General features: G+C 44.5%; 1 protein-coding gene across 5 annotated transcripts in view; it reads left to right on the top strand.

The window, feature by feature from the left end:
- Positions 1 to 6,608, top strand: part of SMAD4 (SMAD family member 4) — a 55,878-nt gene extending 49,270 nt beyond the window's left edge. For 4 of the 5 annotated variants that reach the window (XM_045790120.2, XM_087869795.1, XM_045790123.2 and 1 more), the window contains one exon: positions 29 to 6,608. In XM_045790120.2, the coding sequence (XP_045646076.1) occupies positions 29 to 240 (212 nt within the window). In that variant the 3' untranslated portion in view covers positions 241 to 6,608. The remainder of the gene's footprint in view (positions 1 to 28) is intronic. The other variant, XR_006778196.2, reaches the window with a different exon arrangement.
- Positions 6,609 to 21,307: the final 14,699 nt, after the last annotated feature.

The following is a 21,307-nucleotide window of genomic DNA, read 5'->3' as shown; positions in this document are numbered from 1 at the left end:
CTGACGTCTTCCAAATCTTCTCCGCTAGGTTTGTCGGCGGCTGCCGGCATTGGCGTTGATGACCTTCGTCGCTTGTGCATACTCAGGATGAGTTTCGTGAAAGGCTGGGGACCGGATTACCCAAGACAGAGCATCAAAGAAACGCCTTGCTGGATCGAGATTCACTTACACCGGGCCCTCCAGCTCTTAGATGAAGTGCTTCACACCATGCCTATTGCTGACCCACAGCCTTTAGACTGAGGTCTTTCACTGTTGGGGCCCTTAACATTGTCAGGATGGTGGACTCTAAAATACAATCCTGTTTATAATCTGAAGATATATTTCACTTTTGTTCTGCTTTATCTTTTCATAAAGGGTTGAAAAGTGTGTTTGCTGCCTTGCTCCTAGCAGACAGAAACTGGATTAAAACAATTTTTTTTTTCCTATTTAGAACTTTTCAGGCATGGCTCAGAGCTTGAAGATCAGGAAAAACACATTAAATCATCACCAGTTACGTATGAAGGAATCATTCCAGTGCTGGAAAATTTAGCCCTTTAAAATGTCTTAGAGCCTTTTATATGCAGAACATTGATACGTGTATTATTCTACAGGATAAATTCAATATTACTGATTTTTAAGGAGAGAAGTTCTCAAAGTTAATTCACCTATGTTATTTTGTGTGCGAGTTGTTATTGTTGAACATACTTTACTCCAAATATTGTGCCATTTGGGTGAGTTAATTTTACCAAGAGCAACTTCACTCTGTGTTTAAAAAATAAGATAGTAATGTATTATAACCTTTTATCCAAAATATTTTTTTGCAAGTTAAACTAGTGAAGACGATTTCAATTCAGATGGTCTTGCAACTTCAATTTTATTTTTGCCAAGGCAAAACACTAATCTGTGTGTATATTGAGAATTCCTTACAGTTACCCCACAAATAAATACCATTTAAAATTATATTTGTTATCCCTGTTGAATAACTATTTATCAAGAAATAATCTTTTGCCCTGTTTTACAGTTGATGTATTCTTCTATATTTCTAGGCACAAGGTTGGTCACTAAGAAGCCTAGAAAAGGAATTTCTTTCCTTCATGAATTCATAAGGGAAGGTTTTGTATTTTTAAAAACACTAAAAGCAGTGTCACTCCACCGAATATCTCACTGTTCTGCAAAGGTGGCAATGCTTAAACTGAGTATTTTGGAAACTGCTAAATTCTATGTTAAATACTGTGCAGAATAATGGAAACATTACAGTTCATAATAGGTAGTTTGGATATTTTTGTACTTGATTTGATGTGTGACTTTTTTTTCGTATACTGTTTAAATCATGTATGTTATGACATTGTTTAAAATTCAGTTTTTGTATCTTGGGGCAAGACTGCAAACTTTTTTATACCTTTTGGTTATTCTAAGCCCTTTGCCATCAATGATCATATCAATTGGCAGTGACTTTGTATAGAGAATTTACGTAGAAAAGTTGCAAATGTATTGACTGTACCACAGACACAATATGTATGCTTTTTACTTAGCTAGTAGCATAAATAAAACCGAATCTCAACATACAAAGTTGAATTCTAGGTTTGATTTTTAAAGTTTTGTTTTCTTTTGCACTTTTGAGTTCAACCTCAGAAGCAAGACACCTTCTACTAAATGACAGGCAGCAGCCAGTACTATCCGGCAGCTTTGGTTTCCCTCAGCTCTGCCAGGACTTCCCCATGGACATATGTATCAAGTGTAGCATTGGTTGTTTTTGTTTTTAGCTCTTATTTTACTGTAGCAAAATAGGCCTGATTGTCTACAAGATAAATAGGTTGTCTACAAGATAAATAGGTTGTCTACAGGATAAATAGTGTGAACCAAGGGTTATCTTTCAGATGCTTTTACTTTTTGCTTGGAAGGCCTTCTTAAGTGTAATAAGATTCTTTAAGGTGTGTTGCAAGTTTGAGATTTGAGAAACACTATGCATAATAGTCATCCTTCTGTCGACTCAAATGGGTAAGTCGTCTACGTCCCTGCTCAGAGAAGGTCTTGTTCATAAGACCATTCTGGAAACCACTGAGTTTGCTTATTGCTGTGATGTAAATATAGATCTTGATCCGAGCTACGTGTCTTTTGTTTTAAAATGATTTCTCTCCTGGCTCATTTGAACTCTTGAGTACTTACAGATACTTTTGTTGAAGACCTAATTTTAATCTATAAACGTTTGGCGATTTTAAGTTTTAGTGGCACATTTTTTAAAAAAGATACCTTCATTCTCTAGAAGTTGCTGACTTTAGGTCTATTTTACTGTGAATGAAGAATAGGAGTGAAGGGAGAGATTTTTAAAAATTAAGATTATTTGATTAGGATCATTAGCATGCTATGATATCATCCATTGCCTCCTTTTCTCCTTTGAGGAAGGTTTCATGTTTAATCATCTGGGGAAAGTATGTGGAAAATATTTGCTAAGAAGTCTATCTTTGAAGCCAAGCCACCTGTCTTGGTTTCTTTCTGCTAAGAGCCATAATGTTACTACCCGTACGTAGGAATACTTCTAGTTATTAATTGCTTTATATTTGTACCTAGAGTCAGTCACATGCTTTTGAGAACACAGTTTTAAACAGTATTTCCATTTCTTAGAGGTAGTCATCTTTGATGAGTAAGACTCAAGAATCACTAGGTTTAACATTTTATGGCTACTTCAGGGTAGGATAGTTTCCGCAGTTCTCAGAATCTGATTATTGTGAAGATATGGTTCTGGGTAGATTTTCTCTAGCTATTTCATATCTCAAAATGTTGAATTTCATTGAAAGCTGAGTGAGAGTTGAACCAAGTACCTTTATAATCCAGTACGAGGCCATTCGACTTTGGTCCAGTGCCTTTCAGTGCGTTATCAAAGGGAATCCTTAATGGTGTTGCCTTTATTTTCCAGGGAGTAGATTGTTTTATGGGATATAGCCTATCTCATTTTTTATAGTATGCTACCCCTGGTATACAAAGATAATGATAATAAATCACTGCCATATAATCTTGTTTTTCTAGAAGCACGGCTCATTTGTATCGACCTACCCACTAAGTAGGTCTCCTATCCCATTCCTCCTGTAATCATCATAGGTTTACAGGCTGGGTGGTTAGCTTAAGGATTACCATACTCGAATTATCCCAGTAAACTGAAGACATATTAGCTGTGTTGTATTTCAAAGTTAAAAATCCATTTTTGTGGGGAAGGGTGCGGTGTAAAGGGGGATATTTGTAATAGAAACTTTGAAGGCAAAATAAAATGTTCTCTCTTCCAGATGATAGACATCTTACTTTAAAAGTTTATTACAGTTATCTTTTTGACTATGCCCATCTGGAGAAGGGAAATTTTACATTTTCCCATGGTGCTCCTTACGCATCTATGGAGGTGAAATATTTCTATTCCTGGTTTGGTGGTAACTGGTTAAGAGTTACTATCTATTATGCAAAATTAGATTAGTTCAGATCTTTTTTAGAGCCTTTTGGAAGCAGCAGGTTTATTCTGAGTACAGGGCAAAATCCTTTTTGTTGATAGTTTTCTATAGTTTGCTCCCTTCATCGTTAAGTCATTTTACTGGCATTTTATTTTATGATAGCAGATTGGGAAGATGATGGATTTTAGGTTATTGAGGTAAATGAGTATGTGAAAGCAATTACCTGTAAAACCACCTAACAACTTTTAATAGATGGGGCTGGGCTAAGACTAGCAGACAATAATAACATGAAGAAATCCTTTTTTTTTTTTTTCAGTTTTCAAAGCTCTTCATTACACTATTTCACTTGGTCTTTACAGTAACTCTCTGAGAAGGGTTTAGAGGGAAAGAAATGGCTTAATTTTTTTCTTTTCTTTCTAAAGGCTGACCTCATATTATCGCAGGTAGCTCTTTGTAAATAGTTGCTTAAATTCTTCTTTGCAAAGATTATAGAAGATGGGCTCTGAGACTCTTGTGCAAGGCTTTCCTTTTTTTTTTTTTCTGACAACTAGCTAATTTCTCCTAAGATGTATCAGGAAGGATGTATATGGTTAGTGGTTGCATTCATAGAAGCATCCTTGGCTCGGTCTTGTCCCTAGCACCTGTCCCAGTGCTGCTGCGTTGTGTATCTTGTTTATCTGCTGTCACTGTGGAATGGAATTTTCTGCATTATTCAGACTTGCCTTATTTAAGCAGTAAACCTTTTTTATTTTAGCCATTTTTTTTTTCAGATAGAGTTATTTAATATGTATATCAGAGAACATACGAGGCATGTTTCTTTTGTGCCTAACTGTCTTTGTAGGTGTCTGGGGCTGCTAAGGTTTTGGCTTGATAAACTAAATGGTCGTAGACTGCTATGGTTTCGAATGTTTACTTTTTTTTTACACACATACCCTCCAGTATTCTCCCCTTCTGACAGACCACTTTGTGTGTACCTCCCCTTAGGAGTTTCTTCCTTTCTGATTCATTTTTCCAACTGCTTGGGCAAGAAAACCAGATAACTAGACTTATTAGAACTACCTTTAAAACACAAGGAGAAACTGGGACAGGTCCCAAGAAACTTTCCTGTAAAGTATTGAAAAGGCCTTCAGTGCTTTGGTGTCTGACATCGGTTTGACTGCTTAGAATGTTTCCTGATTCTTTGCTGAGTTTCAGGTAGTTGAGGTAGGGAGAAGTGGGTCATATTCATATTTTCCCCCTTTGAAAGATTTTGAAAGGTTTTGTTGCTTCCACCTCAGTGCTGCTCATACAAAAACTGGGGTCATAAGACTCACTAAATTAGCTTCAGTAGTCAGAGCAGTACTGTTGCCTAGAGGATACCAGCAAAAAAACCCAAACAACAACAAAAAATAAACTTGGGAAGTGAGAGGGTTATTTTTGTTTGCTTGGACATCCCCTTTGAGCCCTATCTTCTGGCTTTCCTCCTCTACAGATATTTTTGACCTATAGGTGCCTTTATGAGAATTGAGGGTCTGATATCCTGCCCCAAGGAATAGCTAAAGTAATTGCGGATGTTTTCAGGGATTTTAACATCAGACTTGAATGAATGAATGAACCTATTCCTCCCTCCCTCCCTCCCTTCTTCCTTCCTCCCTCTCTCCCTCCCTTCTTTCCTTCGTTCCTCTCTCCTTCCTCTCTCTCTCTCTCTCATAGGAAGGACCGAGGTGGAGACAATCATTTCTCTCTATTGATGTGGATAGTTTTCTCAGTAGATCTCAGAGCCCGTGTTCTTGTTCATCCTGAAACTAGTGGCTCTGGGTTGGCACCAGGTACGCTCTGGCTTGCATTGCACTCTGCCACTAATCTGATGTGTGACCTTGGGCAGGTCATTTACCTTATCTGGGCCTCAGTTGCCTCATCTGTAAAATGACGGAGTTGGATTAGATGTGTTCTTCCAGCTCTGAAATTTAAGTGACCTTGCCTACCTTGCAGCAGGTTTTGATTTCTTCCTTACTTTGGCTCTGCTGTTTGAGGGGGCTTTTTACTTATTTCCATGTTATTCAAATGAGATTAGGCTTGATATTTTATTACTATTCTCCTATGGACAAGAAGTTACATAATATGTCCTTGAGACTTAAATTTAACCAAAGGCCTAGCACCATCTTGGGGGCTGCAATAAATACTTAAAAAACAAAAAAACAAACTGAGAGGAGGGGAAAAAACCTTCATTTTATTTTCCCATCATCTCTATTAAAGGTTTCTTAAGGCTCTTTTTGAGTCATGGCATTCCACCTTTTGGGTAGGTATGTGTGTGACACCATCCTCTTAAGTGCTGTGTGCTGGTAATTTTTTTTCCGACTAAAATGAATTGAAAACTTACTGTAAATGCCTAATGATATTATAGGTCATTACTTCTGGTCTTTGGTTTCTCATCTCTTTCATGTTCAAAACAGGGAAATTCCTCTGAATCGCATTAGTTAAAATGGTTCATATGATAGAAGAAAACAATACCAGTGGTGATCATTCACTTTATTCTTGGCTCTTTTTAGGTCCATTTTGATTAGAAGACTTTTGGGTGGAGCGTTCTTTCAGAGTACTTTTCCAGCCTATTCTTAGATAAGTATAATTAATGAACTTGGCTTTTTCAAGGACCTTGAGATCTTTCCTTGGGAGTGGGTCAAGGCGGGGGGGTTGGGGAGTCCTGGTAGAGACCAGCTCTGTGCTAGCTGGAGAGGAAGGAATGAAACCAACTGCTGTTGCCATGGCTGCTTGTCATTGATAGAAGGACTCATGGGCTTGGATTGGTTAAAAGGCTAAACAGAGTTGAGAAACTTCCTCCAAGTATGGGGTTCTGGCCAATGCCTTGGGCATGTGACCTAAGGGAACAGCATGAATGCTTGTAGATGATGCAAACCTGGTGGGCTGTAGAACCATTTGGAGGAAGTGACTGGGGGGTTGGGGACCGATTTGGTGGTGGTATTTCCCAATTCTGTCTCCTCCCCTAAAATCAGCATAATGCAGCTATGCCAAAACCCAGAGAAGAGCCACACTTAGCTTCTGCTTTTGGGAAAACTGGTCAGCTAAAGCTCCGGTAGTTCCTTTGTGGCTTTCTGTATACTTTTGCCTGGTTGAAGTCTGTGGCTAAAAAATAGTTGAACCTTTCCTGAGAACTCTGTAACAAAGTATGTTTTTGATTAAAAGAGAAAGCCAATTAAATCATTATGTGCTCATTCTTTTTCTTAAGCTTGTGGATGTCTTGAATCTGGAAAGAGTTCCTGATCACTTAGAGAATTCTCAGACTTGAGGACAACAGTTTCCTTCACTGCTTTGTGACCACTGAAATGGAAAATACAGCATTTGAGATATGACCATGGAAGAACAGTCCCCTTTCTTTTCTCATTTCTAAAAGGAAGACAGGGTAGAGAGATGGTGGTTGGAGAAGAGATGGATACTAAAGGATTATAAGAACCAAGATGCTTAAAGAGAGACAGACATTGAAAATTGGAGACCCTGCCATTGCCCATGTAAGAATTAAGGCTATTAGCCTTCTAGCTCCCTCTTCTCTGAATGGAGAATTGAGGTAGGGGGGATGAGGTCAGGTAAGGTGACTCTGGCCATGGCTTATAAGTTGCATGACCAAATCAGTTTTTTCTTTCTGATCTTGCTGACCTGAGTTCCAGAGGTATTTATTAGGCTGAGAGGCTTGTTCTCACCTGACCTAAAGTTTACAGTATTTTATTTTAGGCTAGAACCTGAAAGGGGTAGTGGCTTGGCATTCTTTGGGGAAATAAAAACATTTCTTTATGAAGCACTTAAGGATAAAGGGCAGTTGTATGTATTCATCTCTGCCCTTTGTTCTTGACCTCTAATTCTTTATGCTTTATTAATGTCCTGCCTCATCAAAACTCCCACAAATGGTATCCTCAAAACTCCAAATCCCCTTCAAACACTTCCTACCCCCATCATCTCACTGTGGTAAATTGCAGTGCCTTTTCTATTCTGAAAGAGTAATTATTTTTGGTTCTGGCCATACTTTGGGGATGGCACCCACTTCTATATTTTGATGTAGTTCTGTTGAGCCACCACTTGGTCTCAGACAGATGGACAGAATGGGTTCAGAAGACCAGAGAATTTTTCTCCAGCAGATGTATCCTAAGAGAATGGCTAAAGGAAGTTCTCTAAACAGAAAGGAAATGACAAGAGAAAATGGAAGAAAGAAAAAACATGGTAAGCATAAATACAAATACAGTAGGCTTTCCTTTTCATCTTGAGTTTTCTAAATTTATATTTGATTGCTGAAGCAAAAATTATAACACTGCCTATGGTAGTTCTAAATATATAGAGAATATTTGAAACTACTAAAAAAGCTATATAGAGACACTCAAATACTATAGATAGGTAAAAATGGAATTATAAAAAAAGCTCAAGTAACTTACAATGAGGCAGGAAAAAAACAAGCAGAAAATAAAATGGCAGACTTAAGCTTTAACATATCAATAATTACATTAAGTGTAAATGGTCTAAATATACCAATTAAAAGACAGTTATTGGCAAGTTGGATTAAGAAACATGATCCAACTATAACTGTCCACAGGGAACACACCTCAATAATATAGTCATATGGGCAAGCTGAAAGAAAAACTATGGAAGATATATATCAGGTAAAAAAAGCAGTAGTGGCTTTGTTAATATCAGATTTCAGAGCAAAAACAATAACAACAAAGCAGAGACAAAGGGACATTATATAATGATAAGACCAACCCATCAAGAAGATATAGTAATCCTTACTACGTGTACACCAAACCACAGAACTGCAAAATGTGTGAAGCAAAAAGTGATAGAACTGAAGAAATGAACATCCACAGCTGTAGTTGGGAACTTCAACATCTTAAACAATTAAACAAAAAACTAGATGTAAAATCATCAAAGATACGGAAGCCACCCAACAACACCCCCAAATGCATATGCTTTCCAAGTGCAAACATAACCATATTCCAAGATAAATTATATCCTGGATAGACCCCAAACTCAACAAATTTTTAAAAATTGAAGTCATATATTCTCTGATCACAGTAGAATCAAACTAGGAATGAATAATAGAGAACAGGAAAATTGCCAAACACACAGAAACAACATACTTCTAAAAACAATCCATGGGTCAAAGGAGAAGCATCAAGGGAAATTAAAATAAAAACAAAGACAAAACCACATAAAACACTGAACTGAATGAAAAGTGAAAATAAAACATACTGATATTTACGAGATACAGCTAATACAATGCTGAAAGGGAAATTTATGACACTAAATGCAAATGTTGGAGAAGAGGAAAAATCTCAAATACAAGCTTCAACTTCAGACACCTAGAAAAACCCCAAATAAGCAAGTAAGCAGAAGGAAGGAAATAAAGAGCAGAAATCCATATAGTTGAAACAAAAACAATAGAGAATATCAATGAAACAAAGAGCTGGTTCTTTGGAAAGATTAGTAAAATCAACAAGCCTCTAGCAAGACTGACCAAAGAGAAGATATAAATTACCAGTATGGGGTATGGGATATCCCTTCCAGACTCTGGAGACATTAAAAGGATACTAAGGGAATGATAAAACAACTTCATGTCCAAATTTGTCAAATTTCATGATTTTGACATCTAATTTTCAACAATTTGTTGAAAAACTTTCACAACTCACCTATTACGAAATAAATCATTTGTATAGCTCTCTAGCTATTAAGGAAATTGATTCATAATTATAAAATTCCCAAAAAGAGGGCACCTGGCTGGCTCAGTTGGAAGAGCCTGTGACTCTTGATCTCAGTGTTGTGAGTTGGAACCCAACTTTGGGTGTAGATTACTAAAAAAATAAACTTAAAAAATCCCAAAAATGAAATTTCCAGTCCCAGTGGAGTCCCACTGGAGATACTACCAAAGAATTGTAATAATATATAATTACAACAATTATACCAACTACACAGTCTTTTCCAGAAAATAGAAGTGAACACTTTCTAATTCACTTTATGAAGCTAGTATTCTCCTGATAAAAAAACCAAAGACAATGCAAAATTCCCCCATGAATATACATACAAAGAGGTCCTTGACAAAATTTTAGCAAATAGAATTCAGCAACATATAAAACATACAGTGGTTGCCAGGGGCTGAGGAGGGGCTAGGCTGGTGACAGAGGGATCTTCATAGTGATGACGATGTGTATCCTGACTGTTGATGTGCGTGTGCTGGTACGGTACTGGACTATCGCTTAGCAAGGTGTTAGTGTGCGGGACTGCTCTGTATCTTTCTTACAGCTGCTTGTGACTCTATGCACTTGTTTCAAAAAAAACGTTTAACTTATGTCATTACTGAGTGTCCAACTCCAAGTTGGGCCTTTGGGCCCCAAATAGCTCTGTGGTGAGTGTGCACCCAGCAGCAGCAGCCTGTGGTTACTCCTGAGCAAAGGCAAGAGTGGTCTTGAGTGGTGGGTCATTTTCTGGAACCTGCAAAGTTCTCACGAGCAGCACATGGTCCTGAGAACCCTCAGGACTCCCTCTCCCTCAATCTCCGTCTCCACTTCTTAGATCCTCTTTTAACTGCTCCTCATCCGATGCTTAATACTATATTGTCCACTTAAAACATTTGTTTGGAAGGTAGATCTCAATGTTCAGTGTTCTTACCACAGTAAAATTTTAAAAAGAAAAAAAAAACAACCAAAATTGGGGGCGCCTGGGTGGCTCAGGTTGTGATCTCAGGGTCGAGCCCCATGTCAGGCTCAGTGTGGAGTCTGCTTGAGATCCTCTCTCCCTCCCTCTCCCTTTGCCCCTCCCCCTGTTCATCCTATAAGCAAATATTTTAAGTCCTTACTGTAACAACAACCTGAAAAAAATCATTACTGTAACATGTATAATGAAACCATCAGTTATCTTTTAAGAAATTTAAAAAGCAAAAGGAAGATCCTTTATTTTAATCTATACTTACTATTTCTGGTGACTTTCTTTTGTGTAGATTTGAGTTTCCATTTGGCGTATTTTCTTTGTGTCTCAAGAATTTCCTTAACATTCCTGACAGTGCAGGTCTTCTGGCAATACATTTTCTCAGTTTTTGAGAAAGTTTTGGCTTCATTCTTGAAAATTCCACTGGATAAAGAATTCTAGGCTGACATTTTTTTTCTTTTAGCATGTTAAAGATTTTATTAGATTGTTTTGTGAGTAAAGATGAATGTGTGTGACCTGAAAGAACACGTCACGAAGAGAAGTAACACCTGGAGTTTAGGTCTATGAGCAGGGATCACTTTGCCAAAAACAAATAACCGAAAAATCTGGGGCTTGGGCAAGGCTTCCCTTTCAACTCCTGTGTTAGTGGTTGGAGCAGGAAACTCAGTCTCCATTGCCAAACTCAGAACATCCCTTCCAAAAACAGCTTTTCACCCAACCAGGGCTGCCTCCCTCTGGACCACGGGACCCAACCAGAGAAGCCACATCCCATTCTGTGTGCTAGGAACCCAGGAGTCCTGGGGGCTTCGCGGGAGGCCAGAGGCCAAAAGGAGGAGAGAACTGGACTTCTCGCCATGACTAGCACCTCACGGTTTTTGTCATACTCCGAAGTCTTACTGTAGCATGTACTTGGCATCTCAGCCAGTAAATGGGGTCACACTTCTACATTCCCACCTACTTGGAAATATTTCTGGGTTTTCTATGCAGTTTCATTGGCTTGCCTATTCCTGTATTATTACCGTGCTATTTCAATTCCTATAGATTTATAATTTAATGCATGTGATTTAATATATAGTATATTAATATACAATGACATATTTAGAATCTCTGAATATATAATAATCTATTTTAAATCTTGTAGGACTAGTGCATTCTTATTGTAAAAAAATCCCAATACACATAGAGCACAATAACAGAAATTTCTTTACTATTCACATCCCACTTCATTTTTCCCCCTAAAGCTAACTAACCTTTCAAAATGTTTTATATTCTTCTATCTTTCTAATGTTTTCTCATTGTATATTTATACACACGTACAGTTTATTTTCTGCTCACACCAGTGAACTTACATGACAACATTTTATTAGCTGCAAGATGCCATCCATAATAATATACACACATACTACCAAGAAGAGAATATGCTGCCAGGTAAACCATGACATACGCTTTCTCTTCACTTATAATTTTTATTTGACATTTATTAGAAGAGTTTAGACTTACTTACACAAAGTGGTTCTTTTTTGTATTATATCTCAAGTCCATACATTAGATGGAAACATAAGTTGGCTCAGGTGTTTGCTAAAATTTCTGAATGTTCAGAATCTGACTCTTCTGAATGTCTTCTGACCCTCGTTGCCTGTGACCGTGTCCTTCCGTGTGCCATCAAGAGTCCTGTGGTCAACATTTCTTAAAAGATTACTTTGCTGCTCTCTCAGGGAGTTTCTTCCAGGTTGCAGTTGCTGATGCTAGCACTTTCTGGATTTCCCAGGAGTTAACAGAAGCTGTTAGGTGAGACGACTCCTGTTCCCTCGTCAGATGGTCCTTCAATGGTTTTGTTAACTCAAATCTTTAGGGTTCACATGTGCTCAGGCAACAGAGTTGTATCTCGGCTGGCACTGAGCCAATAGCACTTCAAAGAAGCCATTCGTTGTAAGGTGACTTCTGATTTTCAGAGGGGTTGAAATGTGTTAAGATGTATGTCTCAGAGTCAATTGATAAAATATGTCCGTATTTTTCTGTAACTTCCTTTTCTTACCTAATGATATGTACAGGTGATCTCATGTTCGTTCACGCCGACCTGCCTAAGATTTTACAGGAAAAGCTGTGGTATTCCGCAGTGTGGATGTACCACAATTTATCTAACCGCCGATCTGTTATGGATATCTGTCTTGTTTCTAAATATTATGAATGCTACAATAATTATTCACCCTGAATATTTCTCTAGGATGGAGATTCAGAAGTAAAATAGTTGGATTGAAGGAGTCTGCCCATTTAAAAGTCTGAATTGTCCCCCAGAAGGCCTTATCATCAACCGTGTCTGAGAGTGGCCGTGTCCCTCAGCCTTGCCCCACAAGGGACATTATCAACTTAAACCTGCGCCAATTACATCGGATGAAGAGTGATGTCTTGCTGTAATTTTACTTTGGTTTTCCCTGATTACTAGTAAGATGATAAGCTTTTGTGTGTTTATGGTCCACTTCCTTTTTTGGTGAATGGCCTGTTCCTAATCTAGTTGTTTGTAGTTTAAAAAATTATCAGTACAAGCCTTTATATAGTCTGGACCTGGATATTTATCCTTTGCCTGTTATATATGTAAATGATTTCTTCCAGGCTGACCCTTCCTTTTAGTTGTGTTATTGGTAGCAATGTTTAATAGAAAATTTGAAATGATGGAGTCAGATCTCTCAGAAATTTTCTTTACAAGCTTCTGTGTTTTATTTTATTTTTTAAAGATTTTATTTATTTATGTGACAGAGAGACAGCCAGCGAGAGAGGGAACACAAGCAGGGGGAGTGGGAGAGGAAGAAGCAGGCTCCCAGCGGAGGAGCCCGATGTGGGACTCGATCCCGGAACGCCGGGATCACGCCCTGAGCCAAAGGCAGACACTTAACGACTGCGCTACCCAGGCGCCCAAAGCTTCTGTGTTTTATGTTTTGCTTAGGAAAGCCTTCCCCACTCAATGATTATACAAATATTCTTTTTCTGTCTTGTAACATTGTAGTATTTCACAGGTTGTATGGTTATTAATTTCAGTCATTTAATTCAGTTGTGATTTATATAAATTGTGAGGTTTAGAAGCCAAACTTCCATTTTTTCCAAAGGAATACCTAATTGAGTCAACACTATTAAATAAACCATTTGGTCACTGATTTATTTTTTGGAATGCCTCCTTTATCATGAGCAAACTTTCATATATGTGTGTTTCGTTCTGGGCCCATTATTGCATTCCATCGATCTGACTGATCGATCTGTATCCTTGAGCCAATACCAGGAAAGTTCTTCTGGCTTTAAAATATGCTTTAATGCTTCCTAGGGTAAATTTCCCCTCATTGCTTTTCTTTTTCCATTTGTAGGAGAAGGTGTGTCCAGTCATTAAAGAGTTGACGACCTGGGTTCGTTTTCTACTGCTGTGTAACAAATTACCATACACAGAACAGATTAAACAACTCCCATTTGTTCCCTCCCAGTTTCCATGGTTAGGGAGGCTGGCACATTTTATCTGGTTTCTCATGAGGCTGAAATCAGTGTGTCGTCCTCAGCTGAAGGCTCTGACTAGGGGAACACCTGCATCAAAACTTCCTCACATTGTTGGCAGAATTCATTTCCCTAGGGGTGGAGGATCGAGGTGTCCATGGTCTTGCTAGCTGTTGGCTGGGGACTGCTCCTAGGGGACCCCGGGGCTGCGCTCAGGTCTGCCAGGCAGCCCCTCCATGTCAGCCATGGAGGGCTTTCCTCGAGTCAAACCCCTCACACTTTGAGCTCTTGGACTTCCCCTTCTGTGACCAGCCGAAGGAAACTGTTTTTAAAGCGCTCATACACTTCGGACAGGCCCACGCAGATAATCGCCCTATTTTAAGGTCAGCTGTGTCATATAACGTCACCTCATCACAGGCATGAAACCAGCATCTTCACGGTTCTGGGGATTATTCAGGGAAGGTACGCCTGGGGTGCAGGAAATCTTGGGATCCACCTTACCGTTCTGCTTATCACATCACCTGCAAAGGAGAGACCTTTCACATTGGTTAGGAGGTAATTTCGGAGCCCTGTTCTGTGCTAGGCATGGGTGGGGTGCGTGCGTGTAGAGGACCTCCGAAGAAGCCCAGGTGTAGCTTCTACAAGGAGCTCATAGTCTGATAGGGTTGGCAGTTAAAGGAAGCTGGGTGCACGTGACTTCCCGGATGTCTTCTGTTTTCCAAGTGAGCATCTCCAGCAACCTCAGTTATTGCTTCTAGGAAACAGCCTCTAGACTTCTCTCCATCACTTCTCTCCTGCTGAGCAGGAGCAGAGGGAGCGGGGCAAAGACATAAATTTGCTTCAGGCCAAAGCAGTGTGTAGTCAGAGCCTTAAGTGAAGGTCAACCAGGGTCACCGGTCTTCTGCAAAGGAAGCTGGAGGATCAGGGAAAGCTTCCTGAAGGAGGAGGATTTTGAACTTGGCCTTGAAGATCAGGAAGAATTTCAACAGGAAGAGCTGGACACAGGAAGGGTGATTCCAGGAATGACATGGCAAAGGCATGGATGTGGAAGCCTGTGGGCATTGCCTGGAAGGGCAAGCAGCAGTGTGCAGCCTCCGCCTGCCCCCCGACCCCCCGAGCAAGTGCGAGGAGGAGCAGTGGCCGGAGCGCAGAGTTGGGTCTGGACTATGACAAGGCAGCGTTCAGACTTCGGTGGGGACACCCGGTCATCGGGACTTTGTGACACTAGAATGATTTTTGCCACTGCCTGGGAGGGAGAGGCTTTATTCCAAGTTAATATTCCACGTTAACACCTAACATGAAAGAAAGAGAGAAACAGGCACCACCAAGACCACAAAAGTATCCCTGATGAACTAATAAAAAGGGACGGGAGTCACAGCTGTAACAGTCCGTCTTTGCAGCGTGGAACCAGCACCGCCTTGTAAATGCTGCGGGCCTTCTGCGGGCCGCGACGAACCACGCCCTGAGAGCTGCGGTTTGAACTGAGACCACAAGCAAAGCGCCACTTGTTATGGGTTGAATTGTGTCCCCCACAAAAAGATATGCTGAAGGTCTAACTCCTGGTCCCTGTGATTGTGACCTTACTTGGAAATAGGGTCTTTGCAGATGTAATCGAGTTAAGACAAGGTCATTGGGATGGGCCGTCAGCCGACAGGACCGGTGTCCTTACAGGTAGGAGAAACAGGCTGACACGTGGGGAGGGGGCCACAGCAGGATGGAGGCAGAGCCCCGAGAGACTGGTCTGTAAGCCGAGGAATGCCGTCCCCGGCCACCCCAAGAGGCTGCAAGAGGCAAGGAAGAAGCGTTCTCCCCTCCAGGGTTCAGAGGGAGCATGGCTGTGCCCACACCTGGATTCTGCACACCTGTGGAACAGTAAGGTTCTGCTGCTTGCTTCTGGTCCGGCACTGTGAGAAAATAAGCTCCTGCTGCTCTAAGCCACCTTGCTTGTGCTGCTTTGTGACGGCAGCTGTAGGGAATCACTACCACATTCACCGTTCATCCTTCAAACGTCGCGTGTGCCCACGGAGCTAGGCTTTGTGCGGGGGGCTTCAGGCCAGCTCTCCGCGGGGTGACATGCTGGCAGCACGGGTCACAGTGTCCCGAAGGGAGCCCCCTGAGAACCAGAGCCTCAGTCGAGAAAGCCACATGGGGCACGTGGAGCGGGGTGGCCGTGACTCTGTGAAATCACCCAGGACAAGGCTGGAGCAGCGGGACTTTGCTGGAGTCCTGGAGGTGCCATTCCACGGTCGGCTGAGGTCCAGCAGAAAGGGGTGCTCAGGCGGGAGGGGGAGTAATGCGCAAACTCCCCCGAGAGTGAGAACACCTCTGCAGACGTCTCAGCATGGGCCCGTAAGTCCGCAGCTGGCAGCCCCTGGAGCCTGTCTGTCCTAGTCCAGGGTCTTGGCACCTGTCAGGCCTGAGGTTACTCATTATTACACCTTCAGCAACTTCTGGGACTTCTTTAAGTTCCAGTTTCTTTACCTGGACAACATTGACAGGCATAGTGGACATCTTAGGTTTGATGTGGGGATAAAAGGAGAACAATGTATGTAAAAGTAGGTAACAATGTGCCTGGTGCTAGGACGCGGTCAATACAGTTCAGCTGCCACCCCCACCCCCACCAGAAGACTCATAATGCATGTTTTGGGGGGGGGGGCGCCCCTTACCTTTTGCTGTACAGACCTGACTATCATATCAATGTGCCCACTGGAGGAGGGCTGTTTTGAGCTCCTCATCTGGGGACGAGTGCCCGCCTCCCCTCACCCATGCAGGTCTGCCATCTGGGACATGTCCTGGGAGCCCCTGATCTGGCCGCTGGGAGGGCTGATGCTCCGAGCTTTGGGGACCAGCAGTCGGATTTCAGGTGACAGCATGAAGCAGAGGACCTCTCGGTCCCCTGGTTGGGAGGGGCTGTTCTTCTGCACCGGCTCTAAATTCCCCAGATCTGCCAGGCGAAGGCGGAGGCAGGAGCGTTGTTCACCGGGGAGACCAGGGGGGTATCCTGGGTGGACAGGTATCCCGGGTGGGGGGAGACTGGAGTCAGAGGTGTGGCCTGCGGGACCCTGGCACCGAGCCGGCTTGTTCCCACGAAGGGCGGAGGAACCGGGGCGAGCGGCCGGGGGCGAACTGGCAGGGGACGAAGGAGCGCGGTCCCAGGGCGGGCAGCGGCCGGGAGCGGAGGGGATGAGCGCGGGGCCCACCCCAGAGCAGGTAGAGGAGGCCGGAGGAGTCTGTCCTAGCCGTCCGCTTCCTGCGACGACCAGCAGGTGTCGCCATTGCCCCGCGAAGGCGGCGGGAGCGTCCGTCCTCTGAGGCTCCTCCCTCCCTCCTTTCCCTGAACCTCCGGAGTTAGACTTGGTCCTGCAAAGCTGACACTCCGGTCCGAGCCTTGAGTCACTCGCCTTAGTACCGAAGCCCGACGGCGGAGGCCTGCGCAGAGTGAACCGGACCGCCGCCTGCAGACACACGGGCGGGGCCCACCTGCTGCCCCCTGAGGCCTGGGAACCAGACTGACCTGACGTTCCTGACACCTAGATTTCTGCCTTTTAAGGATGTTTGATTCGATGCTGCAAGGACTCCTGGGAGATGACCTGTGTGACAGCGGTCGTTTTAGTCCACAAGCGCCTCAGAGGAACTAAGCCAGGTCCTTACTTGCCGAGGATCTGGAAGTTGGCGGAGTGAGCTCTGCTCAGGTCAGGGGCCCCCTCGCTGGGACTGTCCGGCTTGGAGGCCTGCAGGCTTCCTGAGCGCCTCTCTTCCTGGGGCCCAGCGGGGCTCCCGGGGGTCAGAAGCTTCCCCTCCAAGCTAGTGGGGTGGGTTTCAGAGCATCGGAAGGGAAGTCGTTACCCCCCACCCCCACCCAGGCTCAGCTCCCCAAAGAGCCCCTGAGGCTGAAGGGCTGCGGGAGCGCCCCGAGCACGGGGAGCTGCAGGCCGGAGAGGAAACTGGACAGCCAGGCCCAGGCGCAGGAAAACGGCAGCAACGGCCGACGTTTAGGAAGCACTTACGCAGGCCACGCACCGTGGTAAGCACATTATCGGTAATGACTGGAGTGACCGTCCCGGCTGGTGGCCCCCAACAGGCGGGCATTTGAGGGGTGCGCACCACGTGGTGGAGGCGATGTGGGGCAGAGGTGGCACTGAAGGGGCTGGTCAGCGGTGGCCTGAAACCCCACAACAGTCCCACAGCTGCGAACAGTGTGAGAGTCTCTCACCAGAGAGGTGAGGACGCGGCACAAGCCTGGGTGTCAAGTCTGTCCCGCCCCGGGCAGGGCGGCCCTGCAGTCACTTCCTTCCAGGCAGGGAGCCCTGGTTCCACAGGGACGGCCTCTGATGCCCCAGGAGGAAGGAGATCATCAGACACCTTCCAGCGCCTGAAGGTAGGGGTGAGGAGCAGGGCAGAGGGCAGGTTGGGGGTGGTGGTGTCAGGCCTCGGGCACAGCTGCCTCTGCGGGGAGAGCTCAGCCCTGCCTCCAGGCTGCCCCAGGCCCCTGAGCCCTCACAGGGCCCTTCTGGGTAGGCAAATAGCTGTTGGGTACATGGCCCCTGGAGAATGATGTACTCCCACCAGCCAGGGCGCAGGAACCTTCGGTAGGTTACTGTTGCAACCCCTAGCCCCCCAATCAATTGCCAGCTCCAAGGCGAGGTGAGGACTGGGGTTTTGTCTCGCGCTCCCTGGCGGCACGACCCTCTCCCAGGATGCTCGGTGGACAGTGGCCGCAGCTCCCCATCAGCCAGGGGTCACGGGGGTCAACGACCAACACGCCATCTGTACCCACACGCCGTTCTGTTCTTCACTTTTCATTACATGAGCAAAGCAACACTTTCTTATAAAATAGGCTTAGTGTGAGACCCTTTGTCCAACTGCAGGCTCACGTCGGTGTTCTGAGACGTTTACGGGAGGCTAAACTACGGTGTTCCATAGGTTCAGTGTAGTCAATGCATTTCCAACTTCAGGATTTTCAACTTACAGTGGGTTTATCAGGATGTGACCCCATCGCAAGTCAAAGATCAGCTGCCGATGATTATTACATCTGGGTGAGAAAAGACCGAAGAGAATGGTTCAGGTCAGATGCAGGAGGGTTTCCTTTGGAGGGAGCCTTACAGAGGGGGGCCCAGGGCTCAGCAGCGCTCACCAGCAACAACTCCCAAGCCCCGCAGCTCAGGGCTGATCCTAGCTCTTCCTTTTACGGCCTGGCCTCCCTTCTTCTGAGCCTCGGTTCCTCATCTGTAGAATGGGGATATTCACAGTCCTCATAGGACTGTGTAAGGATTCAATGAATTTGTGTATTTGGGTGGGGGTGCTGGTTATGGGCGCCGACCTACCCGCTGCCACCCCACACAGCTGAAAATCTGAGTATGACTTTTGACTCCCCCAAAACTTAACTACTAATAGCCTGTTGTTGACCCGAAGCCTTAGTGAAAACAGAAACTGTCGATGAACACATAGTTGTATGTTCCGTGTACTGTATACCGTATTCTTACAAGAAAGGAAGCTAGAGAAAAGAAAATGTTATTAAGAAAATCATAAGAGAAAAATACATTTACAGTACTGTATTTATTAAACACACACACACACACACACACACCCTAAAACCCTGTGAGAGCAGGACCCGCACAGTTCAAACTCATATTGCTCAAGGGTCAATGGTATTATTTTTCCTTCCAAGTGAGAACTTAGAGAACTAGTGACTATGAGCAGGGAGGGCCGGTGGGGACATCCGGCCTAGTCATTTCTCCTGCAGGTGAGGGACCAACAGCCCAGAGAGCTGCTCTCCCCGCTAGCACCTGGGCCTTGCGCCCAGCACCTGCCGGCTCCTCTCTCTGCCAGGTTGCAGCCAAGTCAGGACTGTTGGCGCCTCGCTCCGCGGAATCCGGGTCTTACCATAGCGCAGCACCTGCGAGGGCGGGGGGCGCCCCATGGCCTGTCTGTGCCTCACTCGGGGTGCCAGGCACAGACAATCCAACCCAAAACAGTGAAGCCAACAACCGCACAAAGGCGACTACTCATGTCACTGGCAAGTCCGGGGTGCTTTTCAGGGGCAGGTGATTCCCTAGGGACACGCCGTCTCTCCGTGGTGCTTCCTCGGGTGGGGGTGGGGCTTGCTTCCCAGGTAGGCTCCCCTCAGGGGGGGTAAGGGCAGCCACTAGCAACTACAAGCTTGTGCCGTCTTGCTGTTTTAGAAGGTGGGTTTATGATTCAGATAAGCCGAGGCCAACCAATCAGGAGACGATTGCCATTGAAAAGATCGTTTGTTACTCACGTTTCCCTAGAGATGGCTCACCACGTCCAGCGGGGCCCTGCAGGGTAGGAAGCAGAGCGGGGCAGGGGGAAAACCGGGGCAGGAGCCTTTGCTACGGTTTTGTGGGAATGGCTGAGCCGGGTAGGCAGGCTAAGCAGGTTTAGGATTGGCTATTTTGAATCATTTCAGAGGGCCCTGGGGTGATTAGGGCAGAGAGAGAGAGAGCCCAACAAAGGAGGGGGTTGGGGCGTGCGGGCTCTGGATTGGCTAGTTTGCATATGGCAGGTAGGCCGACTGGAGAATCATTTGCTGTTTCTAGGAACCTGCTAGGCCTGCGAGGGGCAGGCTTGGCGGGGTCAGCAAGGCCCCAGGTGATAAAACATCAGAAAACAGAAAAAAAACAAAACACAATACACCTCACGGTAAAGTATGTGCCTGTCCACATCACCAGCTAATGTCCGGGACAGGCTCTAGTGGCCCCCTTGTGCAATACGGTTAACACTAAATGCTAGGGAGGATGCTGGGAAACTGGCTCTCTCAGACATTGTGGACGGGAAGTCAAATGGTACAGACACTCAGAATATGGTCCGGCAGATTCTTAAAAAACTAAGCCGACACATGATCTAGCAATGACACATTAATCCCGGAGAAATGGAAGCGTATGTCCACACGAAAACCTGTTCACAAATATTCATAACAGTTTATTTTGGAGTAGCCCCCCCCAAAAGCCAATCTCAAATTGTCACATACTCTATGATTTCATGTATACATTCTTTTTTTTTTAAGTTTTTATTTATTTATTTGAGAGAGAGAGTGAGTGAGAGAGAGCACAGAAGCAGGGGCAAAGGGAGAGGGAGAAGCAGGCTCCCTGTTAAGCAGGGAACCTGACATGGGGCTCAATCCCAGGACCCCAGGATCATGAACTGAGCTGAAGGCAGACGCCTCACCGACTGAGCCACCCAGGTGACCCTCATTGATCCATTCTTGAAATGACAAATTTAGATGGAGAAGAGGTTCCTGGCTGCCAGGGATTAGGAATGGGGTTGGGGGTGGGTGGAAGGGGCCATGCCAGGGAACCCTTTCCGGTTCTGGAATAGTTCTTTTGCTTGCCTGGGGTGGTGGTTATGGGAATCCGCAGCAAAATGGCTCAACACTACACACATTGTATCAATGTCAGTTGCTTGGCCTTGATACTGTGCTGTACTTATCTAAGATGTAACCACTGGGGGGAGCTGGGTGAAGGGTACCTGGGCCCTCCCTGTCCTATTTTTGCAACTTCCTGTGAGTCTATAATCATTTTAAAATGAAAAGTAAACAGATCTGAAAGAATTCTTAGCTCTAAGGGGTATGAAAACCCTTGGTGGAACTCCCGCTGGGGTGGGTGGATGAGCAATCCCATGGCCTGGGGGAAAGGCGTGCGTCCCAGCTCAGTTTTTCTGCTGGTGTCCTGGGAGGAGATAGTCTCCGTTTGGTTCTTCCATCAACGCAGCTGCAGCCGTGA

Source organism: Ursus americanus, chromosome 19 (assembly GCF_024610735.1).
Source record: "Ursus americanus isolate L20-20 chromosome 19, mUrsAme1.1.p, whole genome shotgun sequence".
NCBI classification, from domain to species: domain Eukaryota; kingdom Metazoa; phylum Chordata; class Mammalia; order Carnivora; family Ursidae; genus Ursus; species Ursus americanus.
This window is presented reverse-complemented; position numbering and strand designations above follow the sequence as displayed.